The 26,406-nt window shown below is 42.0% G+C and overlaps 1 protein-coding gene across 1 annotated transcript in view; it reads right to left on the bottom strand.

Annotated features, from left to right (window-relative positions):
* The window catches only part of grk3 (G protein-coupled receptor kinase 3), a 278,643-nt gene that overhangs the window by 250,903 nt on the left and 1,334 nt on the right, over positions 1-26,406 (bottom strand). The window contains exon 2 of the mRNA XM_048555682.2: positions 16,306-16,382. Coding sequence (XP_048411639.1) covers positions 16,306-16,382 — 77 coding nt within the window. The remainder of the gene's footprint in view (positions 1-16,305; positions 16,383-26,406) is intronic.

The raw sequence follows: 26,406 nt of genomic DNA, 5'->3' as shown, positions 1-26,406 counted from the left end.
TGTATGGAATGAACTGCCAGAGGAAGTGGTAGTGGCTGGTAAAATTACAACATTAAAAAGGCATCTGGATGGGTAAATGAATAATAGAAGGTTTTATAGGGATAATGGGAACTGCAGATGTTGGAGAATCCAAGATAACAATGTGTGAAGCTGGATGAACACAGCAGGCCAAGCAGCATCTCAGGAGTACAAAAGCTGACGTTTCCGGCCTAGGCCCTTCATCAGAGAGGGGGATAGGGAGAGGGTTCTGGAATAAATAGGGAGAGAGGGGTGGAGGTGGAGAGAAAAGAAGATAGGTGGAGAGGAGAGTATACGTGGGGAGGTAGGGAGGGGATAGGTCACTGCAGGGAAGATGGACAGGTCAAGGAGGCGGGATGAGGTGGTAGGTAGGAAATGGAGGTGCGGCTTGAGGTGGGAGGAAGGGATGGGTGAGAGGAAGAACAGGTTAGGGAAGCAGAGGCAGGCTGGGCTGGTTTGGGATGCAGTGGGGGGAGGGGAAGAACTAGGCTGGTTGTGGGATGCAGTAGGGGAAGGGGAGATTTTGAAGCTTGTGAAGTCCACATTGATACCATTGGGCTGCAGGGTTCCCAAGCGGAATATAAGTTGCTGTTCCTGCAAACTTCGGGTGGCATCACTGTGGCACTGCAGGAGGCCCATGATGGACATGTCGTCTGAGGAATAGGAGGGGGAGTTGAAATGGTTCGCGACTGGGAGGTGCAGTTGTTTGTTGCGAACCGAGCAGAGGTGTTCTGCAAAGCGGTCCCCAAGCCTCTGCTTGATTTCCCCAATGAAGAGGGAGCCACACCGGGTGCAATGGATACAATATACCACATTGGCAGATGTGCAGGTGGACATCTGCTTGATATGGAAGGTCATCTTGGGGCCTGGGATGGGGGTGAGGGAGGGCATGTTGGGGCAAGTGTAGCACTTCCTGCGGTTGCAGGGGAAGGTGCCGGGTGTGGGGGGTTGGACGGGAGTGTGGAGCGAACAAGGGAGTCATGGAGAGAGTGGTCTCTCCAGAAGGCAGACAAGGGTGGGGATGGAAAAATGGCTTGGGTGGTGGGGTCGGATTGTAGATGGCGGACGTGGGCCCAAGCTATGCCTGCCCCTTTGTAGGTTACGTGGAACAGTCCCTCTTCTGCACCTACACAGGCCCCAAACCCCAACGTTCCTCCGTTACACTGATGACTGTATCGGCGCCACCTCTTGCTCCCCAGAGAAGCTTGAACAGTTCATCCATTGTACCAACACCTTCCACCCTAACCTCAAGTTCACCTGGGCCATCTCCAACACATCCCTCACGTTCCTGGACCTCTCAGTCTCCATCTCAGGTAACCAGCTAGAAACTGATGTCCATTCCAAGCCCACTGACTCCCACAGCTACGTAGAATACACCTACTCCCACACACCCTCCTGCAAAAATTCCATCCCCTATTCCCAATTCCTCCGCCTCCGCCGCATCTGCTCCCAGGATGAGGCATTCCACTCCCGCACATCCCAAATGTCTTCCAGGACCGCAACTTTCCCCCCACAGTGGTCGAGAACGCCCTTGACCGCGTCTCCCGCATTTCCCGCAACACATCCCTCACACCCCGCCCCCGACACAACCGCCCCCAGAGGATCACCCTCGTTCTCACATACCACCCCACCAACCTCCAGATGCAACGTATCATCCTCCGACACTTCCACGGTCTACAATCCGACCCCACCACCCAAGACATTTTTCCATCCCCACCCTTGTCTGCCTTCTGGAGAGACCACTCTCTCCATGACTCCCTTGTTCGCTCCACACTCCCGTCCAACCCCCCCACACCTGGCACCTTCCCCTGCAACCACAGGAAGTGCGACACTTGCCCCGACATGTCCTCCCTCACCCCCATCCCAGGCCCCAAGATGACCTTCCATATCAAGCAGATATCCACCTGCACATCTGCCAATGTGGTATATTGTATCCATTGCACCCAGTGTGGCTCCCTCTACATTGGGGAAATCAAGCGGAGGCTTGGGGACCGCTTTGCAGAACACCTCCGCTCGGTTCGCAACAAAAAACTGCACCTCCTAGTCGCGAACCATTTCAACTCCCCCTCCTATTCCTCAGACAACATGTCCATCATGGGCCTCCTGCAGTGCCACAATGATGCCACCCGAAGGCTGCAGGAACAGCAACTCATATTCCACTTGGGAACCCTGCAGCCCAATGGTATCAATGTGGACTTCACAAGCTTCAAAATCTTCCCTTCCCTACTGCATCCCAAAACCAGCCCAGCCTGTCTCTGCTTCCCTAAACTGTTCTTCCTCTCACCCATCCCTTCCTCCCACCTCAAGCCGCACCTCCATTTCCTACCCACCACCTCACCCCGCCTTCTTGACCTGTCCATCTTCCCTGCAGTGACCTATCCCCTCCCCTCCTCCCCACCTATACTCTCCTCTCTACCTATCTTGTTTTCTCTCCACCTTCGGTCCACCTCCCCCTCTCTCCCTATTTATTCCAGTTCCCTCATCCCCCTCTCTGATGAAGGGTCTAGGCCGGAAACGTCAGCTTTTGTGCTCCTGAGATGCTGCTTGGCCTGCTGTGTTCATCCAGCTCCACAATTTGTTATCAATGTTTTCTAGGGATATGGGCGAAATGCTAGCAAATGAGACTAGATCAATTTTGGATATGACTTAGGCTTCGTAGACTCCCTACACTGTGGAAACTAGCCCTTTAGCCCAACAAGTCCACACCGACTTTTAGAGCATCCCGCCCATCCCCCTATAACCCACCAAATCTACACATCCCTGGACACTCTGGGCAATTTAGCATGGCCAGTCCAACCAGCCTGCACATCTTCGGACTGTGGGAGGAAACTGGCAAACCCAGAAGAAATCCACGCAGACGTGGAGAGAACGTGCAAGCTCCATGCAGACAGTCGCCCGAGGGTGTAATCAAGCCTGGGCTCCTGGTGCTGTGTGGCAGCAGTGCTAACCACTGCGCCACTGTGCTAATATCTGGTCAGCATGGATGAGTTGGACCAGTGGGTCTGTTTCCATGCTGTACAGCTCAATGACTCTGGTGGAACAGTGGTAGTGTCCCTGTTTCTAGACCAAGAGTCCTGGGTTCAAGTCTCATCTGTTCCAGAACGGTATAATAACATCTCTGAACAGATGGGTTAGAAAATATCTGAAAAAGAACAGTTGGATATCAGGCCTCCAAGGAAGGGTGAGAGAACGTAAAATCTAGATTTATATTCCCTGGAGCAAAATGATTAAAAGAAGCAAGTTCGAAGGAAATTTGTAGAGTAGATACAAGTGTTTTGCACTAATGGCAGAGTTTAGACGAAGAGGCAAAGTTTTGGGGAATAAAAAGTTATCCAAGCCATTCTGGAGAGATGTTCGTAAGCACTTCCCCACACAAAAAATGGTCAAAGTATGGAACACCCTTCCACAATTAACTACGACAAATGAGAAGAACAACTTTATAGCTGCAATTTTCTTTTTTGCTGACCCTGGGTTCGAAGAAACATGATGGCAAGAGAGGTGATTGCAGATCACCTCTCTGCATGGCAGAGTGGGTTGAGATGCTATTTAACCTATTCCTTATGTACCTAGGAACAGTCTGTGAAATTTAAAGAGATCCCCCAAATAGTTAGTACATCAAAGTTTGTAGAAAGCAATAAAGGTGTTTTACAATTCCAAGTCAGTTTTTTTTAATCTCGTTTCAAATATTTAGGAGGAAAACCACAACGTAACAAACCAGCAAACAGAGTGCTGTATGGCAGCTTGCACTGGGAGTGTGTAATAGCACTTCAAGGAATTCCTTTAACATTTTAGTTCCTACATTATGCAGTGTATGAAGGATGCAATATTATTTGTATTATACTGCTGAGATGCATATAACAAAGATTCATTTATGCCAGTTGTTGTCAGTTTCAGTTAATGGAGAAAAGGTGGTCCTGTGTACCTTCCAGAAACTGAATCCATGGATCACTAGCAGCTTTCAGGTTCAACAGCCCCTGTAGCACGCTTTGCACTGCCCTACTAGCAAGTTAACTCAGGTCTGGGAGTTATCTGTGAGGTAAGGACATCTACTTCCAAACAGAATTTTTTTAAAAATTGTGCGCTAGTCTTAAGCATCATTTTATACAATAATTACTTGTAACTAAAGGTCGTGGGTGGAGTTGGTGTGCCCCACAGCACACACTGGTCTTGCCTTGAATGGAGGATCAAATGTTGGAGCGCCACGACAGCCAATAAATAGTTATGTTTTGAGTTAACAAAAAGTGTGGGGCTGGATGAACACAGCAGGCCATGCCGCATCTTAGGAGCACAAAAGCTGGCGTTTCGGGCCTAGACCCTTCATCAGAAAAGGGGGATGGGGAGAGGATTCTGAAATAAATAGGGAGAAGGGGGAGGCGGGCTGAAGATGGATACAGGAGAAGATAGGTGGAGCGGAGAGTATGGGTGGGGAGGTAGGGAGGGAACAGGTCAGTCCAGGGAGGGTGGACAGGTCAAGAGGACGGATGAAGTTAGTCGGTAGGAAATGGAGGTGCGGCTTGAGGTGGGAGGAGGGGATAGGTGAGAGGAAGAACAGGTTAGGCAGGCGGGGACGAGCTGGGCTGGTTTTGGGATGCAGTGGGGGGAGGGGAGATTGTGAAGCTGGTGAAATCCACAATGATACCATTAGGTTGCAGGGTTCCCAAGTGGCATATGAGTTGTTGTTCCCACAACCTACAGGTGGCATCATTATGGCACTGCAGGAGGCCCAGCATGGACATGTTTTGAGTTTTTTTTAAACAAGTGCTTATAAGCAGTTCTTTCCTTGGAAAACTAAATTAATGGGATTAAGTTTATGCTAAGATTTACACAAAGTCATAGAATTATACAGCATGGAAACAGGCCATTTGGCCTAACCTGTTCATGCTCAACAGGTTTCCTGTACTGAAGTAGGACCATTTTGCTCGCATTTGGCCCAAATCCCGAAAACCTTTCCTATCCATAAACCTGTCCAAATATCTTTTAAATGGTGCAATTGTACATGCCTCAAACACTTCCTCTGACAGCTTGTTCCATATACACACCACACTCTGTGTGATAAATAGCCCGTCTGGTCCCTTTTAAATCTTTGCTCTCTAAACTTAAACCCTGTTTCCAGTTTAATAACATCCTTCCTATAGCAGAGTGACCAGAAATGGACACATTAATCCATATATGGCCCTACCAAATGTCTTGTACAGCTGTAACATGACAACCCAAATTTTCTTTTTTATTCATTTGTGGGATGCAGGAGTCGATGGCTGGCCAGCACTTATTGCCCATCCCTAGTTACCCTTGAGAAGGTGGCAGTGAACTGCCTTGAATGGCTGCAGTCAACCTGCTGAGGGTTGACCCTTAATACTATTTGGGATAGAACTGCAGAATTTTGATCCAGCAACAGTGAAGAAATAGCAATATATTTCCACGTCAGAATGGTGAGTGGCTTGGAGGAGAACTTGAAGGTGTTGGTGCTCCCATGTATCTGCTGTCCTTATCCTTCTAGCTGGAAGTGGTCATGGCTGTGGAAGGTGCTGACTGTGAATTTCTGCCATGCATTTTGTAGCTCGCAATCATCGCTTAGTAGCAGCAGTGGTGGTGCAAGAAGTGGATGCTCATGGGTGCAGTGCCAATCAAGCGGGCTGCTTTGTCCTGGATGGTGTCAAGCTTCTGGAGTGTTGTTGGGGCTGCACTCATCCAGGCAAGTAGGAAGCATTCCATCACATTCCTGACTTGTGGTCCTGGAGATGACAGGGGTGTCAGGAGGTGAGTTACTTAACAGTATTCCTAGCCTCTGATCTCATAGTCACTGTTTTTAGTCCAGTTGAGTTTCTACTCAGTGACAAACACAAGGATGTTGATAGTGGGGAATCCAGTGATGGCAACACCACTGAATTTCAAGGGAGGTTAGATTGTCTCTTGTTGGTGATGGTCACAGCCTGGCACTTGTGTGGCGCAAATGTTACTTGCCATTTATCAGCCCAAGCCTGGATATTGTCCAGATCTTGTTGCATTTGAACAAGGACTGCTTCTGTATGAGAAGTCACATTATGATACTGAATATGTGCACGTCAACAGTGAACATCCCCAGGTGTGACCTTACGATGGAGGGAAAGTAGTTGATTAAAACAGCTGAATGTGGTTCGGCCTCGGGCACTATCCTGGAGGAACCCCTACAAATACATCCTGGAGTCGAGATGACAGGCCTCCAACAACCATGACCATCTTCCTCTCTGCCAGGTATGACTCCAGCCAGCAGAGAGTTTTGCCGCGATACCCACTGAATCCAGTTTTGCCTCGGGTTCCTTACTGCCACACTCAGTTGAATACAGCCTTGATGTCAAGGGCTGTCATTCTCACCATTGGGTGTGCCTGGCACTGTTCCTGGCTTGCCCTCCTGCGCTCTCTATTAAGCCAAAATTGATGGGTCATATACTGGACCATGAGGTTACAGATTGTGCCAGAGTACAATTCTGCTGCTGTCAATGGCCCACAATGTCTTATGGGTGCCCAGTCTCGCGTTGCTAGATTTGTTTCAAGTCTGTAACATTTAGCGCAGTGATAGTGCCACACAACACAATGGAGGTTATTCTCAATGTGAAGGTGGGACTTCGTCTCCACTTTTACCGATACTGTTATGGACAGATACATCTGCAGCCAGCAGACTTGAAAGGATGCAGCCAAGTAGGTTTTTCCCCTCTAACTGGTTCCCTCACTACCTGTTGCAGACTCAGTGTAGCAGCTATGTCCTTTTGTGCCTCTTTTTAAAAAATTTATTCACAGGATGAGGGCATCAGTGGCCAGGCAGCATTAATTACCCATCCCTAATTGCCCAGAGGACAGTTAAGAGTCAACCAAATTGCTGTGGGACGGGAGACATATCTTGGCCAGACCAGGTGAGGATGACAGCTTCATTCCCAACAGGGTGTTAGTGAACCCAACAATTGACAATGGATTCACGGTCATCATTAAACTCTTAATCCCAGATATTTATTTAATTCAAATTCCACCATCTGCTGTGGTGGGATTTGAACCCAGATCCCCAGGATGTTACCTAGGTCTCTGGATTAACAGTACAGCGATAATACCACTAAGCCTTCACCTCCCCATCCTAAATGCTTCCTCTAAGAGTTGTTCAACACGAAGGAGTATTGATTCAACAGCCGAGAAAGGATGGCATGTTGTAATCAGCAGGAGGTTTCCTTGCCCCATATTTAACCTGAAGCCACGAGACTTCATGGGGTTCAGTGTCAATGTTGAGGACTCCCAGAGTAACTCCCTCCTGACTGTTTACCACTGTGCCCTCACCTTTGCTGGGACAGGACATATCCAGAAGTGGTGACGGTGGTGGCTGGAACATGGTCATGCTCACGGAATCATACCTTACTAACAATGTCAGGCTGATGTTTGGCTAGTCTGCGAGACAGTTCTCCCAGTTTTAGCATTAGCCCCCAGATGTTAGTGAGGAGGACTTTGCAAGGGCGACAGAGCTGTTTCTGCCATTGTCTTTTCTGGTGTCTAGGTCGATACAAGGTGATCCATCCGGTTTCTTTTCTTGGAGACTGTGTGGTGATCTGTACAACTGAATGGCTTGCTAGGCTATTTCAGAGGGCAACTGAGAGTCAACCACATTGTTGTGGGTCTGGAGTCACATGTAGGCTAGACAAGTGAACCAGATGGGTTTTTCAACAATAGTTTCATGGTCATCAGTAGATTCTCAATTCCTGATTTTTTTTAAAAAGTTAAATTCAAATTCCACCATCTGCCTTGGCAGGACTCGAACTTGGGTGCCCACAACATTAGCCAAGTGTCTGAATTAATAGTCTAACAATCATGCGACTAGGCCATTCCGCTTATTCCTCTACTCCATGCAGATTTGGTTTCAGTGGAATTTCTAATTGGGAGAAATGTATGGTGGGCACCTTCTAGGAAATAAAAAAAACGACTATTTTACACTAAGCTGCATTTATAGTGAACGCTATCACCAGGTAGTGCATGCACAGGAACACAGGTTTGCAGTACCACAATCACTACAAAGCTATGAAACAGCAGCTGCCAGAAACTTCTATTGTGTTTTCTGTGGCTTGCAGACATTGTAGACCTGCACATTCAACCATTCCCGCCACACAGATTAAAAATAAAAATCTACTTATCATCATGGATCCAACAAACAAATGACTGCCTATTGCCAGCACATGCACTGGGCATCTTCCATGCACTATTACCATTGCTTCTGCACACTGCTCTCCACCCTAGCAACAAATGGCTGAGTAAAGAGTTACTCTACTGGGGAGGGGAGCTCAACCACTCACCAAACACCCCCATCCACTTCACCCTCCAGTCTCTTTCTCAACCCCTCCTCCAGTGGAGGCCTTCTGCACACCCGCATTGTGACTGATTACTTCTTCATGTCATTGTCCAAATGTGCCCACAGTGAATTTTCATTCTACATTTTGACTCAAGTAGATATTATAGAAGTCACTGAAGGCTATCAATTTGTGTGGATAAATTTACTCAGCGAGTGACCTCTGCAGGGTCTGATGCATAAAGTAGGGTTTCTTTGTATGCAGCACCACAGAAATCAGATTAATAAATAAGATTCTGCAAAACTTGCAAGAGCTGGTTTGCATTTGCCAGAGGTGTTTTAAAACAGCTAATTCTCCATCCATAACATTTTTATAGCTTTCATGATGTGATGAAGCCACAGCCAGCTGCTCCTGTTTGTTCATAAAATGAATAAATCATGCCTTGCATCATTTACTAAAAGCTGCAAATAGACATTAAAAGAACAGGGCTGCAGACAGAGAACATGCTGAATTATAGAAGATAAACGTATCTCCTGCCAGAGGAAGTGACATCAGTCACTATTAAACAACCTTCATGATATATCATCATTTTATACTGGGCATTCCTAACATACCTCAGCAAAATGACTTGTAGTTGTTGTGAATTAACTTATTCAGCTTCTTGTACTTTGCTGTAACATTAATTGCTGCACATTAGATCAGTCTATCCTACACCACAATTAATATAAATCTCAGTCTATGCAATTTCCCTATATAATGCTTTATTCAATCTCTACATGCTATATACAATGCATATTGCTCTTTGTTTATTGCTTAGTCCACACAACTTCATTTGTGAAATATTTTTCAACCTATCCTGAACCATGACATTGTTCAGCACCTTGAAACGCCATGTTGAATTCACATGACTCCATGTGTATTATTGGGCTAAATCTTACTGTTTTTTGGCCGAGAGTCAATTTCATTGGGTTTCAAGGAGGATTTCTCTCTGCAAGGCCATGCAAGCTTTCTTGCCATATCATCCTAAACTTGTCCTGTTAACCACCTACCCCAAACACAATGACAGCCATCTCATTCAACGTTAGCCTAATTCATCACTCACCATAATGGGAAAAGGTCCATTCCCTGGCACCAATGCCATCTTTAAAAGTATGCTCAATCCAGAACTGTCATGAATGATTCATGATGTTTGCTCAAGAAATGGCAGATAAGGGAAAAATGGTGTCTTGCTTTGTAGATAGGGATGTGCAGAGAACAGCCACGGTCTTTCCCCAGGACTGGTAGAGGAGGCCATGACACCAGATGCCGCCACACGGGCTGATGCAGTGTTGGCCATTCAGCAGTGTAAGGCCCCTAATACCGCACTCACTATCTCTGCTACTGTATCCACCTTCCACTGAAGCTCATGCTCTCCCACTCTCACCATTGTCCACAAAATCATCCCTCTCTTGCTCCCACCGATCTCACGCTTTTGCACCCATGGCCTCTGCGCTGCCTACTCATTCACCCAGAACAACTCACCACTTTTCACCCCACCTGCACCAGCACTAACAGCTTTGCCACCATCTTATCTCCCTTAATTTCTCGTTCACTCCCTTTCTCCCATTTCAGGAGAAAAAAGTTTAATAGGTAATATATGACATTTGACTCCACTTAACTTATGCAATGAGGAACTCAACATTGACCATGCCCAAAACCCGAGACTGGTATTGGAGGCTGCCCTTGGCTTACTGTTCCTGGAGCCCTTGAGTTGAGTGAGGCCTTCCCTGCTGTGAGCATCCAGATAGGCTCAATTTAAATGAGTGTAAAGGACAGCGAGCTGACAGCCCAAAGGTTGCAGGAACAGCAACTCATATTCCGCCTGGGAACCCTGCAGCCTAATGGTATCAATGTGGACTTCACCAGTTTCAAAATCTCCCCTTCCCCCACCGCATCCCTAAACCAGCCCAGTTCGTCCCCTCCCCCCACCGCACCACACAACCAGCCCAGCTCTTCCCCTCCACCCACTGCATCCCAAAACCAGTCCAACCTGTCTCTGCCTCCCTAACCTGTTCTTCCTCTCACCCATCCCTTCCTCCCACCCCAAGCTGCACCCCCATCTACCTACTAACCTCATCCCACCTCCTTGACCTGTCCGTCTTCCCTGGACTGACCTATCCCCTCCCTACCTCCCCACCTATACTCTCTCCACCTATCTTCTTTTCTCTCCATCTTCGGTCCGCCTCCCCCTCTCTCCCTATTTATTCCAGAACCCTCACCCCATCCCCCTCTCTGATGAAGGGTCTAGGCCCGAAACGTCAGCTTTTGTGCTCCTGAGATGCTGCTGGGCCTGCTGTGTTCATCCAGCTTCACATTTTATTACTCTGTACGCAGACTGTTTGGGCAGCAGAATTGGAATGATAGTTCACCCCAAAGTAAACCTTTAAAAGTGCAGACACATGCTGCAAGTGGATCAGACATGTGCCGTGATGATACAGAGAGGCTGGCAAGTGTCTGATGACAAGGTACATGAATGGGGTGTGTTTACAACGATGCCCATGGAGCGTACCCTGGAGATGCTGATGTCAGGTGTCCAAGATAGAAGTCTAAAGAAGCAAGTTTCAAACTGGAATTGCCAGGTACCCACCCTGACATTCTTGTTGAAATTCTCAGTGTCAAACTTCCTTGTGGTAGGCAGTAGGATACAAAGCTGCATACCAATCATGCAAGACATGCAGTGAAACGAAGCCAACGAAAAGCAACAATCTCCCTTCATCGGCATTGCATCGCTGTCCAGTGAAAATCTTATCTTGATATATGAAACTTAGTTGGAACATGCAACTTTCTTCCTACTCAGGTTGGGCCTCGCAGGACTTCTCCCACGACTCTCAGATTCCCTGCCAAAGTCGGAGTTGTTCAGGTTCCTTGAAGATTCCCCCGTATTTGATGTCCAGCTCTCACCATAGCGCTGCTCAGTGCCAGTCTTTCAGTGGAGCCCAGTATTCATTCTGCATAACACCCCGTGTCTTTGCTGGCTGGTTTTCCATTAATTATACTGACTAAAGATGCTGATGTCATTTTGCTGGATTAGTTCTGTGAATAGTGCAGTTAATCTCATGCATTTAAATTTTCAACAGGTACAGGAAACCAATGATTTTACACTGTTAGACATTCCAAACAAAAAACAAATAACTAAATTATTTGAAATCCAAAAGGTCCCACAAAATTAATTGCTCAAAATATATTGTAAAGCAGAATTTAACCACCACAATCCCCAGCAATACCAACAGCCAAATTCTTAAATAACAGAATACATACCCATCAATCAGAAATTCCATTTCACACATTTAACATTTTCACATGTTCTAAGATTGTTAAACTTTCCTAATTTTAGGCTGCAAAATTGAAATTAGATTGCTGCAGTTGTCAGATGTTGAAATTGTCCGCCAACACACTTTTCGATGCTGCTTCTTGCTGGCACCATTACCAATCTTTAAGTCTTCAGATCTGCGATCTGCATCTGCTCTGTGGGTGTTGTTAAAAACTTGTTTTTCAAATTGATTAATTAGCTTCCATAGAGCTGCACTTGTGTATCTTTCCCTCCCCAATAACATTCGTTTTGACCATTGCCTGTCTGAAGGTTATACAAGAATCAGATCCTTTGTCCAGCTATCAGGTAAACCCATACATAAATTTCAAACTAAATCCTTTTTTTGAGCTAACAGGTTTGTTACCTATTAGAGAATCTTTTCTAAGCACTAAACAAAAGTATGTGAGCTTACTAATTTTCACTTTAAACCACAACATAAAAGGGCTAAAATGGCACTCTCAGGAGCACTTCAATCAGACACTACTATACAAGGTGCGGCCAAACAGAGGATTTTGTCTCTTAGAAACATGCAAGATAAAATGTTACTGTAGTAAGAAGAAAGAATTTTCAAAATGAAGCCAAGGCAGCTACTGACGTTTGTTCCCCCAAGAAGATACAGCAATGCTCTAAGACTGTCTTGATTACAGGCTCACATTGAATTTAACAAAACTGTTTTCCATGCGTAGAAAAACAAGGAAAATCTCCCTTGTACTTGTGCAATTTTTATTAGAGAATGTATTATAATACTCAGAAGGCTTTAATGGTACTCACAACATGCAAAGAGTCAAGTGAAGTCAATCAATAAATGTATTACCTTCAAAATGCCGTTCACAAAATGATTTCCCACAATTCAGACTAGCAAATGGGCTACCTGCTTTATTCTCGTGTCTGAACAGAACTGCACTGTTTCATGCACCTGGAAATTATCGAGCGATGGAAGATAACATGTAATAACCAAAACATTGCACAGCATGGCGGCATGGTGGCTCAGTGGTTAGCAATGCTGCCTCACAGAGCCAGGGACCTGGGTTTGATTCCACCCTTGGGCAACTGTATGGAGTTTGCACATTCTCCCCGTGTCTGCGTGGGTTTCCTCCAGGTGCTCCGGTTTCCTTCCACAGTCCAAAGACATACAGGCTAGGTGAACTGGCCATGTTAAATAGCCTGTAGTGTACAGGGATGTGTAGATTAGGTGGGTTATGAGCGGATGGGTCTGGGTCAGATACTCTGGGAGTTAGTGTGAACTTGTTGGCCAGAAGGGCCTGTTTACACACTGTAGGGATTCTATAATATATAATCGATGATGGGAGAGTGAATCATGACTTGGAACAAATAATGAGCCACTCTATTTAGGGCTGTAAAATGGAACAGAATAAATACTAACTGCATCTTGCAATTATCCAGACTGCAATCACCATTTCTCCTAGAAATACAATGCAACAGACTGAATGCAATTGGGAAAGCACATTTGAATTATTAACCAATATCCTCAGTTAAAGACTCAATGTAAACTTTATACATTTTCACAGGAACATGGCTTCTAACATGCAGAGTGCAGGCCTTATTTCTCTAGACCTTTCTATGCTTTATGTCATATTACTGCTTACAGTCATGTTTTGCAAACTGCTAATTCATTACTAATTTCCAGCAGTAACACAGCCATTTATGCAATTGTGCAGTCTTCTTACTATAGAGCTTTGAATGGTAGGGAACCTGTACAGATACAATAATTGTGTTGTTCATTGAGGCCAACATCCATAGATGCAATGGGCTTAGAAGGTGCTGTGGATCTAAAAAGAATAAAAGTTGTTCAACCAAAATTCACTTCACAGTGATTTCATTTTTCAGGCTCATTTTGTTAACCATAAAGAAAGCTATTCAAGACCATATCTGCACACAATCCCTGAGAGATTTTTAAAGTTATTAGCATTTCTATTAAAACTTCAGCATAAATAACAGTATAACCAACTTAAAATTTGGCACATATCACCCAAGTATAGAAAATTCCACTGGGTTAAATCCTTCCAAATCTACTTGATTCCAAAAACATATTCTCATTCAGAAAGAATTGCATAAGTTTAAAATGTATCACCCATTCTCTTCATACAAAAGTTGAGTGAATCAAACTACTTTCGATTCACTCAACAAACTTCATTTTTAGAGTCTTCAACATTTTAAAAAAAATCAAAAGTCCACTTACAGAGACATAAAGAAAGGATACCAAGCCAAAGGATGAGATATTAAAATGTTACTCATCAGAAAGATGGGTATAAAAGAATGATTTTTAAAAGAAAGAAAAGAAACAGTGGTGAATAAAATCTCTTTCATTGCCAGTATAAAAGTTCCAAATGAAGAATTCTTATCAAATGCGGAACAGAAATGTAATTAATCATTCCTTTCTCATTGACATTGTGTAAAATTCCAATATATACAAGTAGTTACCTAAATTTTCTTTAAGTATATAGAACATAGAACAGTACAGCACAGTACAGGCCCTTCGGTCCATGATGTTGTGCTGAACGTTTACCATAAACCTAAGGTCTATTGAACCTCCACCCCACCTTATACTATCATCCATATGCCTATCTAACAGCCGCTTAAATGCCCCAATGAGGCCAACTCCACTACCATCTCCAGTAATGCATTCCACACCCTGACCACTCGAGTAAAAAACCTACCTCTGACATCTCTCCTACATCTACCTTCACTCACTTTAAAACTATGGCCCCTTGTAATAGCTAGCTCCACCCTAAGAAAAAGTATAGAACATAGAACTATGAAGCAACTTTTCATAAGAAGATCTGAGATAAATATGAGAGATACTGAACTGTTCAAAAATACATTTTCAGCTCCTCTGTTGCATTTCATTCTCTACTGTAGCTGTACATGTAACCCCTAAAATAGCTGACAATATATATTGTCTTTTTCTAAAATTAAACTTGAAGTCCAAGCCTCCTATCTTCACCACTTTTACTACTAATAAGGAATTCTTTTGGAACCAAAAATAACACACTGAATGAGTCCGAGAAATTGTTTTACTGAACTTTACTCAAACAATTTTTTTCCAACAGCTAAATGTTGGTGAACATAATCACTTCAGAATAGGTGGTAGATAGATAAGATCTCAGGATTAATGGAGTATCAGATAAAGTGAATGATGAACAGTCTGTTAGTAACATGATGAACCCATCGTCTGTGGCTCCTGAGTGATAAAACTTTGCAAACATTAAAACAATGTCATCTATCAATGTTAAATCTCATGAACAAGCACAGAAAATAAAACAGATCAACAGAATCCTGCCCTTCAAATCTAGAGGACGAGAATACATGGGACAGACATTTGTGTTACAGCAATACAAAATCCTTGTTAGGCTACAAGTATAATATTGAACCATATTGGGCTGACACCTTAGAAAAGATACAACAGCCTGGAAGAAGTCTTTATTTCAACTTAAGTACAAAATTTAGTCATTTACTATAATTGAATGATTGAAGATGGTGGCACCTTTGGTAGGGTACTAGAGACATTCAGAAGGGTTATACAAACGCATGGGAGTAAAATCAGTGACGTATCAGAAAGGGAAGCTGCCATATTGGTCTGGCTTCAACCTGGCCATCAGATTGCGCATGCAAACCCACCAGGCTCAGGAAACAATCGAGCATTCAGGAGGAAGCAAGGCAGCATCTTTCATGGGTAGTACAGGCAACATACAAACATGACTGATGATACTTCAGATCAATTAGGATCATTTCTTTCGCCCACTTCAATTCTGCTGCTGCATCTATTTCATTATTCAACTTAACTGAAGTTAGTGCATCAAACTCTCCTTCTCAATCTCTCCCCTCAACTGAGGTGTTGTGCTCCTCACGTCAAAACGCCACTACTTGTCTCTCACTAATAAAAGAGCAAGCTCTATGGCCTGTCCGGACTGTGGTGACTGAACTGTTATCTGCATTGGTCAAATCAACAGCTTTGTCAAAACGCTCTCCACCCTCACCATATTTGAAACCAGATAAAGTTTAAAAATAAAATAATGCATTTAAACAACAACACAATTCAAAACAGGTTTGTGTTCAAATGTTGCCATAGCTAGTTAACTTGGTAGGTCCCCGATCCATTTAGTCCAAGTCCCTTGTTCAATGTCTCGTCTATGCTGAACCACTTGAACATGATCAGGTGAAACTACAATTGGCATCTTTATCCTTAGGTTAGTGTGAATAAACAAAGGGTTTCTACTCTGTCAATTAACTGGTGACTTCTCCTGGAAAGTATGCATGTGTGGATCAGACTTCAGTGTGATACATATTTGAAGCTTTTCTAAAAATAGTTTATTTCTAACCTATACAATATGAAGACTGAGTATTTTGTTATGTGCCAGATGGCTCCAGGCACATTCAAAGCCCCATCCCTGAAAAAGTTGCAACTTCAGGAGAGGAATGAACAAAGAGATAAAAATAATCAAGTGAACAATAATCAAGTATGTCTCTAGGACTACAGAAAAGCCTGCATTCAAGGGGTTGAATTTCACACCCTCTTTAAAAGCACATGATGTATGCCACTTTTATGAACAAACAGACCTGAAAATTCAAATTGTAGCAGAAAAACATCACCACTGAAACATGTACAATTTTTTCACTCACCAATTTTCTGATTGAAAATCTTCTCAAAGGTTAGTTCATCTCTTTCCTCCAGGTACTTTTGCATAACACTGCGTATGCTAAAAACAAAGAATAAAAATGTAGAAATCTTCCAATGTTTCAATAATGTTTCATTAAATTGCAACATGTCGATTTCAGACAAATTGGATGAAATCCCATACATTTCACCAGAGACTGAGACATTTGATGTGCTTTAACTAGCTTCTGAAAGACAAGTGAGGAACAAATTATGACTGAGGAGCGAGTATGCCACACAGAGTGGTATTTCAATATTATAGTAACAGTCCAGACATGCAAAGTGGTCACAATAATTTCACTGGACTAGCAGTCCAGAGACCCAGGCAAATGTTCTGCGGACATAGTTGGTCTTAAACCTATGACTGATGGTGAAAAATTAGTTTAGTAAAATGTGGAATTAAAAATTGTCTAATCGCAACCATGTTACAATTGTCACAAAAGACCCATTGGATATGCTAGTGCATTTTAGGGAAGGAAATCTGACGGCCTTACCTGGTCGTGACCTACATGACAATCCAGAGCATATGGTTGGTTGGTTGCCTCTTAACCGCACTCCAAACAATTACCAAGCTGTTCAGCTGTATCAAACTATCTGGAACCAAAGTGGACAGAAGACCTTGCATCACCTGGACACCAGAAACAACAATGGCAAACAAGGCCCTTTCAACCCTGGAAAAAATCTGGGGGCTTGTGCAAAATTGTGAAAGAACTATATCTCACAGGCTAATCAAGTGACACTGTCTATAAGCTATGATTCCAAGAATAATGACTGTCCCAGACCCCACCATTACTATCCCTGGATATGTCCTTTCCCACCAGCAGGACAGACTCACCAGAGGTGATGCGACAATAGTACAGCTGACAGGGAGGTACCCTGACTCCAGATCCCATTAAGTTTAGAGCATCAGGTCAAACGTGGGAAAGGAAACTCCCTACTGATTATCACGTACCTGACTCCCAGCTGATGAACCAATACTCCTCCAAATTAAACGCCACTGGGAGGCACTAGCAATGCTGGCAACAGTGCAGCATGTACTATAGGTTGGGATATTCATCACCAAGAGTGACTCGATAACACCACGACCGGTCTGAGCTGATTGAGAGCCAAAGGATATAACTACTAGACTCAGTCTGTGGCAGGCGGCAAAAGAACCAACAAGAGGGAAGTTTATTGGATCTCATCTTCAGTAATCAACCTGTTACAGATGTCAGACCATGACAGTATTGTAGAAGAAACCATCAGGAACACAGTCATTAGCTTCAATCATGTTGTTGGCAAGACCACCATACTAAATGGAACAGGCTTTGAACAGAATTAGCAACTCAAAATTGAGTTACCTGAAGACATTTTTGCTCATCGGAAACAAGAAAAACGCACTCAACCACTATCAATAACATTATGGCTCACATACCCCTACACTGCAATTACAATGAAGCAGGGAAATCAGTACAAAGTAGAGAGTGCTTGTGGAGATGCCAGATTAGCACCATGCATTCATCACAATGAGGCATCTGTTTGATGCAGCTACAAGACTGGAATAATTGCATGCCAAAATGTACAAAGTAAGCCCCATCTATCAAACCCACAAAAAAGAATCAGATCTAAGTACAGATCAATATCCAGGTGGGAACAGTCATTGACAACTAAACAACAGTAGGTGGTGGTCCCTCATCCACATCCTCATAAAGGTGGGAGAAGCCCAGCACCTTTTTGAAAAAGCTAAGGCTAAAGCATATGCATCCATCTTCAGCCAGAAGAGCAATCTTAACCTTCCCCAGTGTTCCTCAGCATCAGCCAATTCAATTCACTGTGTTATCAAGACACAACTAAAGGCTACTGCAAAGGTTAAGGGCCCTAACAAACTTCCAGCGATAGTCCCTTGACTTCGTCAATGCTTAAAAGCCACATTCATCAATGCTCAGGGTGGGTTCTAGCAAAAGCACAGATTTTCAACTCAATTACAACCTTGATCCCAACAAGGACAAAACAGCTAAATGCCAGAGGTGAGGTGAGAGTGACTGCCCTTGATATCAAGCATTGGACCAAAACAGGCATCAAGGAGCCCTAGCAAAGCTGCAGTCAATGGGAATCGAGGAGCAAGCTATTCACTGGTAGAGTCATACGTGGGACAAAGGAAGGCAGTTATGATTGTTGGCAGTCAATCGTCCCTGCAGATGTTCCTCAGGCTAGTATACCAGCCTCATCATCTTCAGCTGCTTCCCCAAAGACCTTCCACCTATCAGAAGGTCAGAAGTTGGGTGTTTGCTGATAAATGCACAACATCCAACACCATTCATGATGCCTCAGAATTGAAGCAATCCATGTTCAAATGCAACAGGACCTGTCTTAGGCAGACAACTATTAAGTAACATTCACAGGCAATGAACATCTCCATCACAAAAGAATTCAAGTTATCACTTCGATGTTGAATTGTATTACCCTTGCTGAAGCCCCTCACGAACAACATCCCATGAGTAATCACAGGCCAGAAACTGGACTCGACAGTCATATAAATAATCTGGCAGTAAGATCAGGTCAGAGGCTAGGGATTTTGCTGCAAGTAACTGATTTCCCTTTAGTTTTATTTTATTCTGCACAGGCCTGAAGAGGTCCATGTTGGCAGCAACTTCCAAAACCAGAAGTCAATGGTGGGAATGGTATCAGCACACCGATTGGCATGAACAACCACACAGCTTATAGAAAACATTGCAAGTAACTTGTGTCGTATCTCTCCAAAGACCGTCCACCAAATGCAAGGAACAAGTCAGGAGTATGAGGGAATATTCTCCTCTTGTCCGGATGACTGCAGATCCAACAACATTCAAGAATTTCAACACAAATCAGGTCAAGACACCCAATTTGACTGGCACCCTCATCCATGATCTTGATCACTGAGAAGGACAAACGTAGCAGGCATACGTGACACCACCACTTGCAAGTTCAGCACCATTTCATACATGCTGCCTGTTTGGAACCACATCACCAATCTTTCAATGTTGTTTCATCAAAATTTTACAACTTCCTGTCTATAGCGTCGTTGATAACCTTATACCCAAAAGATCTATACATGTTCAGCGTAGCTGGTCATCACATCCTTCCCCAAGACAATTAGGAATCAGCAATTGATGTTGCCAGGAGTTGATGACACCCAAATACCATGACAGAAAAAGCTTTTTGGTAAATTATATTTCCTCCTTTCGACATTTTTTTTGGTTCTGTACAGTCACAAGTCCTGTTGAGCTAAAGGGAAGACAGCAATCCTCGTCTTTCAATGCTAATCTCTGTATTTGACACTTCTACAGACATTATTTTTCCTCCATCCGTGAATAGCTGATTTCTTCCCTCCAACTCAGAAATGTCTCTTCCTCTGATTTTATTCTCACAACATGCAAATAACCACCCCTTCACCACCATTCTTTGGTGATTTTACGCACAATCACTCCAGGTACAGCTAGTCCCGCCACTCAATAACATGGCTGAAGTTATGATAAAGTTAAGATACAACTGCCTATAGTTACAATCTTATGATTTACAATGTAATTATACTCTTAATTGAACACATTTGTAGAGTATAGCCTTGACCACCAAATGTATCAGTTTTTGCCTAAAGTTCAGGCCAAGAAATTCATTCTCACCACTTATTTACAGATTATATATCATTTGATCAGTTGATTTAACCAGCTGCCAACAAATCACAGATAATAAAATGTGAGGCTGGATGAACACAGCAGGCCAAGCAGCATCTCAGGAGCACAAAAGCTGACGTTTCGGGCCTAGGCCCGAAACGTCAGCTTTTGTGCTCCTGAGATGCTGCTTGGCCTGCTGTGTTCATCCAGCCTCACATTTTATTATCTTGGAATCTCCAGCATCTGCAGTTCCCATTATCGCCAACAAATCACAGACAGCAATAGTCAACTGCACTGACAGATAAAAACCACCAAGGATTAAATTGCTTTCGTTTTCTGATGCTCTTCATTGATTGCAGGATAATAAGTGCATGCCGAGTGTCACTTAGAAATTGTTGTCAACGTTTTTTTATTGTATTGATCCGAGTAAGATAATGGAAAATCTTATGTCAATGTACAATTTTATTGTTAATCTATCATTTCAAATTGTTCCTACCACTACCACCTGCAGTGGTAGGTCAGTGGCCACCTGGACTTTATTCTGCGTTTATACTAAGCCTGGCATTGTAGTAGTGTCACTTGGTTACCAATGCAATGATCTAATGCAACCAACAAAGACAAAGTAAAGTCTCTCCATGGTTTCCTTATCTCTTGTTCCTGTAACTATACATACATTTCCTCATCAATTACTTACATTCTGCCAACTTTGATCTGGTGCATGCAACCAGTATTGTACTCACTGGACATCTCTTTCTGAATTCTTCTACTCTTAACCCCTCTGTTCATTTTAAGAAAGCATTCTGAACTCTCCTAACTCTCTCACTACAGCTCACCATTATTTTTTCTATACTTCTTCTACCTATTTTATTTTTGTCCTTCATATGTAAGGGCTGTCATATTTTCTACATTAATGGACTAATATAAATTAAGTAGTCAGTTGTTTTATACAAGTAACAATTTCAAATTAATCCTTAAAAATTTGTTCACTTTATATTGCAACTGACGCATTGCATCCATGACTTTCTCCAAATCACGTCCTTCCCTTGGTTACAGAGTAGGCAAGAAGGTTGCAATGACCCAACAACCTAGCTTGTTGTTACACAAAGGCAATATCCTATATGTCAATTAATTGGACTAGCCTCTATAGTTCTTGATATCATCCCATTCGGAAGATATCAGACATAAAATTAAACACTTCCCAAGAGAAAGGATCAAACTCATCCCCTAAATGTTTCCTAATGGGCACACGCAGAGCACCATTGACATAAACTTGTAAACAGGTCACTTGTTGACTGTGCAAATACTAGTGGAACCATTACAGCGCAGGATCCAAGGTGAATAAGAACTGAAGCCTGATGGCACATGCCCAATAATAGTGAAGAAAAATCAGAGATAGTGGGTTTGTCCACAGTTTTCCATTCCTTAAATATGGAAATTACACCACTGCACACTTTTTTTCCAAAAAAAAGTGGACAGTCATGGAATTTTATGGATTAGTCAATCTAATATCATTGGGTGCAAAGTCTCAGAATCCTTAATTTGAGATAAAATTACTAAGTATTCAGAAATGTAAAAAAGTTAGTCAAGATAACCAGCACAGTTATACTTTAAGCAAGTCATGTTTTGAAAAATTTCAGAGCTTCTGAAGTAGTAAGTAATTGAAAACATCAGGCATTTAACATACAATGTCCTGGTGTCTTGTAAGAGATTTGCTTTAACAAAAACCATCATATGCAAGAAGCTACACAGAAAGAAAAAGTGTTGGGCAAATGAGTTTTGTTTGTATTGGAGAAGGAGTGGAAAGGATGTACTGATGGTCCTGTTATTATTTAACTTGAGCATGACAGACATTTTAAAATTAACCTAAAATACAAAAGTCAGGGTTTTGACAAATAAGAGTAGCTGTAGAAGACTTCAGGAAAAACAGATAGTTTAGAATGACAGGCTGGTGGCTATGTGAGTAATAGAAGATAGATACACCTGATGTAATATCTGGGAAAAATAAAACAATGAGTGAGTGTACATACTCAATGTAAAGTTTCTAAGGGACACAGGTCAACAGAGAAACTTAAGTACTCAAATACACAATTCTTTGACCATACGAGTGCATGCACATTTTTACTCAGCAAAAAAAAACCAACAGCTTTAGATTGAATAAAAGATCAAAATTTGTACAAAATACTGGTCAGTCAGTCAGTCAATAAATAAATAAATAAATAAATAAATAAATAAATAAATAAATAAATAAATAAAGTGAAATACTGCAGATGTTAGACATCTGAAATAAAAACAAAAATGCTACAGGAACTCAACATATCTGGCAGCACCTGTGCAGAGAAACAGAGTTATGTTTTGAGTCCAAAATGACTGTTTGGAACTTCTAACATTTAAAATAATGTATGCAGTTTTAACGTCTCACTTTAGAAATATCTCTAAAGACAGTTAGATCACACAACAGGTCAACAGGATGAGTGCAGGATAAGGAGAAATCCTTAGAAATAGATTTGAAATTTGTGGGGTTATTATCAAAGGAGCAAAGAAGGCTGAAATTAGTTTTAATCAAATTTTCTTTCAAATAACTATGGAATTTGTTAGAGTAAACAAGGAAGAAATATTTCTCATCACTGAGGAGTCAATGGCAAGATGCCACCAATTTTAACCTGCTTCAGTCTTTTACAAACAATTTAAGAGAAATTCCTACATAGATCTATCACAGTATGCAATTTGTTTCAGGGAATGATTGAGGCAAATACCATCGTACAAAAATTACATAAGTATTTGTAGCACAGAAATATACAGGACACTATGAAAAGGTACAGAATAGTGGTAGATAAATCAGAGATCAAATCCCAAAGAACCAACACTGAAATGTCAGGCCAAATAGCTAACTTCTGTTCTGTAAGCTTCTGTGGTTGTATGTGCGACACAGGAAGCACACAAAGCAAGAAACAAATGTTGTCTGTTTACTGCTGCCATTCCCCTTTTGGTAGGTTCCTGTCATTATTGAGCCTCAATTTAGGGTGCAGGGACCCAAGCTCAAGTCCCAGATATCAAGACTCCAACCCTACCCCAGCACCTAATCAGTTCTTAAAGTCACAGATTACATCATATCTGATTGCAGCACAGAAAATCTAACCAGGCTCATTCTTCTCAACTTTTGACACAGTCGACCACACCATCATTCTTCAACCCTGCTCGACCATCATCCATTTGGATGGAACTGGTGTAGAACTGTTGACGTTCTCCACCCTCTTATTTTTTAAAAAATAATTTTCTCACATCTCCAGAAGTGAGCAAGAGTCTGAAAGGCCTGTACTGTGCTGTAATGTTCTATGTTCTATCACAGTCATACCCACTCCTATAAACATGACATGAACTTAGTCCTTTCCTAGCTATAACAGCTCTGGTGGTTGGAGTCATACCTGACACAAAGGAAGACAGTTGGGGCTGTTGGAGGTCAGTTATCTCAGTTCTAGGACATCTTTGCAGGAGTTCCTCAGGGTAGAGTCCCAGACCCAATCATCTTCAGCTGCTTCAATAATCTTCCCTCCATTGTATGGTCAGAAGTGGGGATGTTCACTGATGTTTACACAATGTTCAGCACTGCTCACAACTCCTCAGATACTGAAGGAGCCCATGTTCAAATGCAAAAAAACCTGGACATTAACCAAGCTTGGGCTGACAAGTAACATCTGCGCCACACAAATGCCAGGTTATTGTCTCTTTTTGATGATGGCAATCTAATCTCTGCCCCTTGACATTCAATGGCGTTACAATCACTGAAACCCCGACTGTCACCAGCCTTTGGACTATCATCGAGCAGAAACTCAATAATTCCATCTTAAAAAAACTTCAGAGGCTCCTGGAATCAACAACTGTATATATTTTGCAAATTATTTTTAGCAAAAAATGTCGTGTCCACCTATGTCAGCGTTAATGATGCTAGGCAACGAAACATCTATCATGTGCACTCAGTTTTAGCATTAAGCATCTCCAGGTTGAGTGCAGGACGTTCTGAATGAAAAGTAAATCTGCCTCTGCCTTGGGGTAGATGCAGAGTAAAAGACATCTGCAATTCTCTGTCGGACAACGAGTGCAGGTACAACTTAGCTAAATGCAGTATAATGTTCATCCAAACTGCCTCTCACAATCAAGAAAGCAAAAATTATGTACAGAGTATTGCTTCATGTGTTCGCATCAATATTCCCAGTTCCAACTACACCAAAAATCATTCAGTTCCATCCTGCACTTCAACCCTTTCTGTGACTTCTTTGAACCCCATTTATTTCTATATGTTCCTATTCAGGTTCTGGCTTCTTGAACTAAATCCATCTCTGATTTCAGTGGCAGAATCACAGATCAATGAAAAAGACGTGTTGACCTTTGTTGGGTCCTTCCCTTTTTGAATTCCAGAAGCCAAGCGACATTTCACCAAAGCATTTCCTCAGTTAAGAGTCTAAAGAATGTCAGGTTACTATTCGGCCATGGTGGACAACACTGATCACCACCTCAACTTTTCCCTCACATCAGGTGCTTCTTGGCAAAAGCAATATGATAACAATCAGAAGAACCTTTGTTGTTTTTCTCTCTCTCAAAGTGCTGATATAAACGTGAATACCCCAGAGTAGGCCAGGTGATTCTGAACCTAGGATTTCTTTTTTTTGCCTCTATACCTGACAGAGTCTCTTCTCTCTCAACAAAGGGGAACTTCTCTCAAACCAGCCAATCGGTTCCCAAAGAATCAATATTACAAACTACTATGGCAAGGACAGTATGACACATTCAGAATTCTCTTTCATTAGCAAGTGGGTTCTTCATAACTCACTCCCACAGAACTTCTGCATTAAGGGCCCATTATGCTGATGAAAGCATAATGGTAATTTATTGTCATTCAATGGATATTATATAAAGCATTTCTTTCCTGAAAACTATATATGTATAACTCATGGCTTCACAACATTTATTTCAGGAATATTTTCCACAGACTTTCACTTTATGCAACAAAAATCCAATGATTGAAAGAAATAACATTTCCATAAAACACTGAAAAAGCCTTTAAAATATGAGACAAAATGTTCACACAAGTCGCAAATAATGCATGATAGATTGCCATCCATATAAGACTAATTTTAATAAGATGCTTTAAAACTTGTGTTTTTTTAAAATTATTGTTAACAATTAGTTTCCCCCTATGAGAATCGGCTAACTTGTCTTATTTCCTGTGAGTGCGTCAGAACCACAACAAAAAATGTAAGGCTGGTCAACTGAATTGAAAATTTGATGAAAACTGATGAGGATCTCTTAAAGACATAACTTTAATTTTTATGAAATCCTATGCCAGAATGTAACAGATTTAAAAAGCACCATATTTATACAAAGACTTATTGTTTCCTAAGTATAGCTGTTTATGAGAATACACAAGCTCATATACAGAACACTATATTTTTAACACAGTTTGTTCTTTGTGGATAGTAGGGAACAAGTATCAGCAAATTTAGTCAAATTTTAATCAGTTTACACCCTCTTTCCCAAACATTCAGCCTTCAAGCATAGGTTGAATTACAGCCCTCAAATACACAGTGTTTAACAATCACAAATACTCAACAAACACATGAGCATCATAACTGCACTTAAGTTAACGTAATTTTTTTGCTATGCACTTGTTTTAATTAGAATTTCTAACACGTGATTGTGGAAGCTTGAATGTCAAATATATTATTGTGGAAGCAAGTATCCTCAGCTCTCTCCGATAACATACGTTGCACTCTCTGCTATGCTGGTGTTTGTTCAAGTCAGACAGGAAGGAACTATAAAACCTACACATAGTCTCATTACTCCGAGCATAAGTGGCCTATTTTCAAAAACAAAAGCTGATGGAACATTTCTTCTCCCAAAAATTATTTTTGCTGAATCTACCATGATTTTTGTAATCAAATTTAAATTACATTATTCACATTTAACCACACTTGACATAAGCCTAGAATTATTCAAACACGTTGCAGGAAGGCATAATCCTAAATTGTGATCAATACTATTATTTCTTTTTAAAACTTCTCCAATTTAAATTTACTTACGAGGCATTTTTATTTTGGATATTTCATATTTGATTTTTTCTTGAACAATTTAAACAAATTCTGAGATAGAATTCTAATTGCCGGATATCTTAATGCAGAAGACCCACGTGATAGCGAGCAGAAAAACCAAAATTAAATTATTTTAACCTATATATTTTGGGTGAATACAGTTCGTTTGGGAATGTACACTTTTGATTTGTTTTTCAAAAGACGCATGATCCTCTGGGCATTTTTTAACATATTATATATTCACCTCAAAGCACGTTTTCGGTTAAATTGGTATCAATGAGGTCATAAAATTTTCAACAGAAAAAAAGGACAACAAATTTGTGATTCACTCAAATTGGGATGTTGACGGTGGGGA

Source organism: Stegostoma tigrinum, chromosome 26, assembly GCF_030684315.1.
Source record: "Stegostoma tigrinum isolate sSteTig4 chromosome 26, sSteTig4.hap1, whole genome shotgun sequence".
Taxonomy (NCBI): Eukaryota; Metazoa; Chordata; class Chondrichthyes; order Orectolobiformes; family Stegostomatidae; genus Stegostoma; species Stegostoma tigrinum.
This window is presented reverse-complemented; position numbering and strand designations above follow the sequence as displayed.